We start from the raw sequence: 6647 nt of genomic DNA, 5'->3' as shown, positions 1-6647 counted from the left end.
ATTGACGCCGTGTCAAAAACGTCACTACGCCGGAAGTGTTTGTTGGAAAGATTAAAATCCTCTTGAGTGACAGCAGCGGTTTGGTACATTGTATTTTTTTCTTTCTGTAGGGATGGAGGTGACACGAACAAGTAATTCACCTCTTTATGCACCCTTATAGAGAATATACACCAAGATTATATTCATATGCTATTAGATACACAACGTTAGCTGTCGTTTCTCACCGCACAATCGCACGAATATGATTCCGTTCACGTCCGCGAGGTTGTGAATGCTAACCCGCTAACTAGCTAGCTTGCGTGTTGAGTAACCACCAACGCATGTTGGCTGATTGTTGTTTTTGTATTACAGATTTCAAAGACAGTTTAAGCACTGTGTACAGCGCAATAGAGGAAGCAGACTTTCTCGCAATCGATGGGGAATTTTCAGGTAAGCCATTGTTAGCTAGCAAACGTTTATAGTTACATCTTAGCTAGCTCGCTGGCCAACCAGTTCCCGTGGCTGCTTCAAGCCACACGCGCAGTCGGTTTTGAACTCTGACATCTTCATATTTCTAGTTAATACAGTAGAAAATACACTTTTTTCGGTTTCAGGTATTAGCGATGGGCCCAACGTCAGCGCACTGACTAACGGGTTGGACACGCCAGAGGAGCGCTACATGAAGCTAAAAAAGGTAACCGTCAAGAGAGGCATGCGTTTAGAGTTGGGGGCAATGCGGTTTCTGCATTGTGCTGCATTTACTTGACACTACAACGTTTTATGGCAGCCATGTTGGTTCCCCGTTAGTTTAACACGGGGAATATTTAACAATGCTATGGAACGGAATGTCTAGAATGAGAACGATATTCAAAACTCTAACAGATTGCCTAACACTAAATATATGGCCCTGGTTACAACTGTCGGTCAGGTACTGAGTGAGTAGCTACAGTTGAAGTCAGAAGTTTACATACACCTTAGCCAAAGATTTAAACTCAGTTTTTCATAATTCCTGACATTTAATCCTAGTAAAAAGTCCCTGTTTTAGGTCAGTTAGGATCACCACTTTATTTTAAGAATGTGAAATGCCAGAATAATAGTGGAGCAAATTTCCCCCCCCAGCTTTTATTTCTTTCATCACATTCCCAGTGGGTCAGAAGTTTACATATACTCAATTAGTATTTGGTAGCATTGCCTTTTAATTGTTTAACTTGGGTCAAACGTTTTGGTTGGCCTTCCACAAGCTTCCCACAATAAGTTGGGTGAATTTTGGCCCATTCCTTCTGACAGAGCTGGTGTAACTGAGTCAGGTTTGTAGGCCTCCTTGCTCGCATACACTTTTTCAGTTCTGCCCACACATTTTCTGTAGTATTGAGGTCAGGGCTTTGTGATAGCCACTCCAATACCTTGACTTTGTTGTCCTCAAGCCATTTTGCCACAACTTTGGAAGTATGCTTCGGGTTAATGTCCATTTGGAAGACCCATTTGCAACCAAGCTTTAACTTCCTGACTGAGGTCTTGTGATGTTGCTTCAATATATCCACATAATTTTCCTTTATGATGCCATCTATTTTGTGAAGTGCACCAGTCCCTCCTGCAGCAAAGCAACCCCACAACATGATGCTGCCACCCCCTTGCTTCACGGTTGGGATGGTGTTCTTTGGCTTGCAAGCCTCCCCCTTTTTCCTCCAAACATAACGTTGGCCATTATGGCCAAACAGTTATTTTTGTTTCATCAGACCAGACACATTTCTCTAAAAAGTATGATCTTTGTCCCCGTGTGCAGTTGCAAACCGTAGTCTGGCTTTTTTATGGCAATTTTGGAGCACTGGCTTCTTCCTTGCTGAGCGGCCTTTCAGGTTATGTCGATTATAGGACTCGTTTTACTGTTGATATAGACAATTTTGTACCCGTTTCCTCCAGCATCTTCACAAGGTCCTTTGCTGTTGTTCTGGGATTAATTTGCACTTTTCGCACCAAAGTACATTCATCTCTAGGAGACAGAACGCGTCACCTTCCTGAGCGGTATGACAGCTGCGTGGTCACATTATGTTTATACTTGCGTACTATTGTTTGTACAGATGAACGTGGTACCTTCAGGCGTTTGGAAATTGCTCCCAAGGATGAACCAGACTTGTGGAGGTTTACCATTTTGTTTTCTGAGGTCTTGGCTGATTTCTTTTGATTTTCCCATGATGTCAAGCAAAGAGGCACTGAGTTTGAAGGTTGGCCTTGAAATACATCCACAGGTACACCTCCAATAGGCGAATTGACAAAATTTGAGTCAATCAGAAGCTTCTAAAGCCATGACATTTTCTGGAATTTTCCAAGCTGTTTGAAGGCACAGTCAACTTAGTGTATGTAAACTTCTGACCCACTGGAATTGTGATTCAGTGATTTATAAGTGAAATAATCTGTCTGTAAACAATCGTTGGAAAAATTACTTGTCATGCACAAAGTAGATGTCTTAACCGATTTCTCAAAACTATAGTTTGTTAACAAGAAATTTGTGGAGTGGTTGAAACTAGTTTTAATGACTTCAACCTAAGTGTATGTAAACTTCCGTCTGTATATAACTAATAATATAGCGAGGTAGCTCGCATAACTTTTTATATGATCATGGTTTTCGGGTGTTTTTGAATCCTGGAGTCTATGTATGGGCCACAAGGCCACGTGCTATCGGTCCTGCTTTAAATGTACACGTTTGACTCTCCACTCCTCTGCTCCCCCCCCCCCCCCCCCCCCCCCAGCATTCCATGGACTTCTTGCTGTTTCAGTTTGGACTGTGTACGTTCACATATGACCAGGCAGAGTCCAAGTGAGTGGGATTTATCTCTCTTAGATTTAACCTTTAACACGCAGTCGGTTTGAACTGAGTGACATCTGAGTAACATGAAGCTTCTCAGAGTAGGAGTGCTGGTTTAGGATCAGTTTTTAGCCTTTCGGATCATTCTGAATTTGGTTCCATATGGACCTGATCCTATATCGGCCATCTTACTTGGAGAAGCTTGACGCATAGGACCCCTGACCTGACTCCAGATCAGTTAGAGATTTAGCCAACTCTTCTCTGCTGTGTTGTGACACTGTCATAACAAACGGGTTGTGTTAGAAATACAGATCTGGGACCAGTCTGCCACAGAATGAAATAGAAGGCTGATTTAGTGTTAAATAGAAGTCTAAGTCAGCTATATTGAATGATGTGATCTCTATGCAGCAGGCTATAGGAATGTTTAACCTACCTGACCTGCTGTTCTTTCTCTCCCGGTGTTTTTGTCCCCACAGGTACGTCATAAAGACTTTTAATTTTTATATATTCCCAAAGCCATTCAACAGAACCTCACCAGACACCAAGTTCATCTGCCAGGTTAGAAAACCTTGGTCTGTTTTATTTAATCTGGGTGGTACAAGCATTTCTTATTGGACAGGTTTAGGTAGTCACTCCCTGTTTCAGCCCTTTTGCTTCCCTTTCATTCCTGGAGAATAGGACCCATGTTGCCCCTGGCGGTGCTTCCTTAAATATGTTTGTGTTTGTTATTTCAGAGTTCCAGCATAGACTTCCTGGCCAGTCAGGGTTTTGACTTCAACAAAGTGTTCCGTCACGGTAGGTGGCATGTCTGGTTGCCGTAGAAACTGGGACAATAAAGATGACTAAGTGATTGATTTAAGCTAACCAACACGCCGCCATCTAACCCCGCCTCCTTTTCTGGTTGCCGTAGGGATCCCGTACCTGAACCAGGAAGAGGAAGTGCAGCTGCGGGAGCAGTATGAGGAGAGGCGGAGTCAGAGTAACGGATCAGGAAACCCCTCCTACATCTCCCCCAACTCAAACAAAGGTCCCGGCAGCATCCCCGAGGAGCACAGGGAGTACATCGGACGAGTGGTGTAAGTTTAAACCTGACTCCCATTTCTAGTTACAACTTTAGATTGTAGTTGCATGTGGTAACGGAGTGGTGAGAGAGATGACAGCTTGGTCCCAAATCTGCCCCTTTCCCTTGCCACCTGCTGACACCAGTTTCTCCAGCCGCCCCTAGCCCCTTTCCCTCCCTAGCCACCTGCTGACACCAGTTCCTCCAGCCGCCACCAGCCCCTTTCCCTCCCCAGCCACCTGCTGACACCAGTTCCTCCAGCCCCCCCTAGCCCCTTTCCCTCCCTAGCCGCCTGCTGACACCAGTTCCTCCAGCCTCCACCTAGCCCCTTTCCCTCCCTAGCCACCTGCTGACACCAGTTCCTCCAGCCCCGTTTCCCTCCCTAGCCACTTGCTGACACCAGTTCCTCCAGCCACCTTTCCCTCCCTAGCGACCTGCTGACACCAGTTCCTCCAGCCCCTTTCCCTCCCTAGTCACCTGCTGACACCAGTTCCTCCAGCCACCCCTTTCCCTCCCTAGCCACCTGCTGACACCAGTTCCTCCAGCCACCCCTAGCCACTTTCCCTCCCTAGCCACCTGCTGACACCAGTTCCTCCAGCCGCCACCAGCCCCTTTCCCTCCCTAGCCACCTGCTGACACCAGTTCCTCCAGCCGCCACCAGCCCCTTTCCCTCCCCAGCCACCTGCTGACACCAGTTCCTCCAGCCACCACCTAGCCCCTTTCCCTCCCTAGCCACCTGCTGACACCAGTTCCTCCAGCCGCCACCAGCCCCTTTCCCTCCCTAGCCACCTGCTGACACCAGTTCCTCCAGCCACCCCTTTCCCTCCCTAGCCACCTGCTGACACCAGTTCCTCCAGCCGCCACCAGCCCCTTTCCCTCCCTAGCCACCTGCTGACACCAGTTCCTCCAGCCGCCACTAGCCCCTTTCCCTCCCTAGCCACCTGCTGACACCAGTTCCTCCAGCCGCCCCTAGCCCCTTTCCCTCCCTAGCCACCTGCTGACACCAGTTCCTCCAGCCGCCCCTTTCCCTCCCTAGCCACCTGCTGACACCAGTTCCTCCAGCCGCCCCTTTCCCTCCCTAGCCACCTGCTGACACCAGTTCCTCCAGCCACCCCTTTCCCTCCCTAGCCACCTGCTGACACCAGTTCCTCCAGCCACCACTAGCCCCTTTCCCTCCCTAGCCACCTGCTGACACCAGTTCCTCCAGCCGCCACTAGCCCCTTTCCCTCCCTAGCCACCTGCTGACACCAGTTCCTCCAGCCCCCACCAGCCCCTTTCCCTCCCTAGCCACCTGCTGACACCAGTTCCTCTAGCCCCTTTCCCTCCCTAGCCACCTGCTGACACCAGTTCCTCCAGCCCCCACCAGCCCCTTTCCCTCCCTAGCCACCTGCTGACACCAGTTCCTCCAGCCCCCACTAGCCCCTTTCCCTCCCTAGCCACCTGCTGACACCAGTTCCTCCAGCCCCCACCAGCCCCTTTCCCTCCCTAGCCACCTGCTGACACCAGTTCCTCCAGCCGCCCCCAGCCCCTTTCCCTCCCTAGCCACCTGCTGACACCAGTTCCTCCAGCCGCCACTAGCCCCTTTCCCTCCCTAGCCACCTGCTGACACCAGTTCCTCCAGCCGCCCCTAGCCCCTTTCCCTCCCTAGCCACCTGCTGACACCAGTTCCTCCAGCCGCCCCTTTCCCTCCCTAGCCACCTGCTGACACCAGTTCCTCCAGCCGCCCACTAGCCCCTTTCCCTCCCTAGCCACCTGCTGACACCAGTTCCTCCAGCCCCCACTAGCCCCTTTCCCTCCCTAGCCACCTGCTGACACCAGTTCCTCCAGCCGCCCCTAGCCCCTTTCCCTCCCTAGCCACCTGCTGACACCAGTTCCTCCAGCCGCCACTAGCCCCTTTCCCTCCCTAGCCACCTGCTGACACCAGTTCCTCCAGCCCCCACTAGCCCCTTTCCCTCCCTAGCCACCTGCTGACACCAGTTCCTCCAGCCCCCACTAGCCCCTTTCCCTCCCTAGCCACCTGCTGACACCAGTTCCTCCAGCCCCCCCTAGCCCCTTTCCCTCCCTAGCCACCTGCTGACACCAGTTCCTCCAGCCGCCCCTTTCCCTCCCTAGCCACCTGCTGACACCAGTTCCTCCAGCCGCCCCTAGCCCCTTTCCCTCCCTAGCCACCTGCTGACACCAGTTCCTCCAGCCGCCACCAGCCCCTTTCCCTCCCTAGCCACCTGCTGACACCAGTTCCTCCAGCCCCTTTCCCTCCCTAGCCACCTGCTGACACCAGTTCCTCCAGCCCCTTTCCCTCCCTAGCCACCTGCTGACACCAGGTCCTCTAGCCCCTTTCCCTCCCTAGCCACCTGCTGACACCAGTTCCTCCAGCCCCTTTCCCTCCCTAGCCACCTGCTGACACCAGTTCCTCCAGCCGCCCACTAGCCCCTTTCCCTCCCTAGCCACCTGCTGACACCAGTTCATCCAGCCGCCCCTTTCCCTCCCTAGCCACCTGCTGACACCAGTTCCTCCAGCCACCCCTAGCCACTTTCCCTCCCTAGCCACCTGCTGACACCAGTTCCTCCAGCCCGCCCCTTTCCCTCCCTAGCCACCTGCTGACACCAGTTCCTCCAGCCGCCCCTAGCCCCTTTCCCTCCCTAGCCACCTGCTGACACCAGTTCCTCCAGCCCCCACCAGCCCCTTTCCCTCCCTAGCCACCTGCTGACACCAGTTCCTCCAGCCCCTTTCCCTCCCTAGCCACCTGCTGACACCAGTTCCTCCAGCCCCTTTCCCTCCCTAGCCACCTGCTGACACCAGGTCCTC

The 6647-nt window shown here is 51.9% G+C and overlaps 1 protein-coding gene across 1 annotated transcript; it reads left to right on the top strand.

Annotated features, from left to right (window-relative positions):
* LOC139541930 (poly(A)-specific ribonuclease PARN-like) lies at positions 1–3862 on the top strand. The gene is made up of 7 exons (XM_071346840.1): positions 1–131; positions 352–429; positions 594–673; positions 2727–2794; positions 3259–3340; positions 3517–3577; positions 3693–3862. The coding sequence occupies exons 1-7, from the start codon at positions 113–115 to the stop codon at positions 3860–3862; spliced, it is 558 nt and encodes a 185-aa protein (XP_071202941.1). The 5' UTR covers positions 1–112.
* Positions 3863–6647: the final 2785 nt, after the last annotated feature.

This window comes from Salvelinus alpinus, chromosome 2 (genome assembly GCF_045679555.1).
Source record: "Salvelinus alpinus chromosome 2, SLU_Salpinus.1, whole genome shotgun sequence".
In the NCBI taxonomy this organism is placed as follows: Eukaryota; Metazoa; Chordata; class Actinopteri; order Salmoniformes; family Salmonidae; genus Salvelinus; species Salvelinus alpinus.
This window is presented reverse-complemented; position numbering and strand designations above follow the sequence as displayed.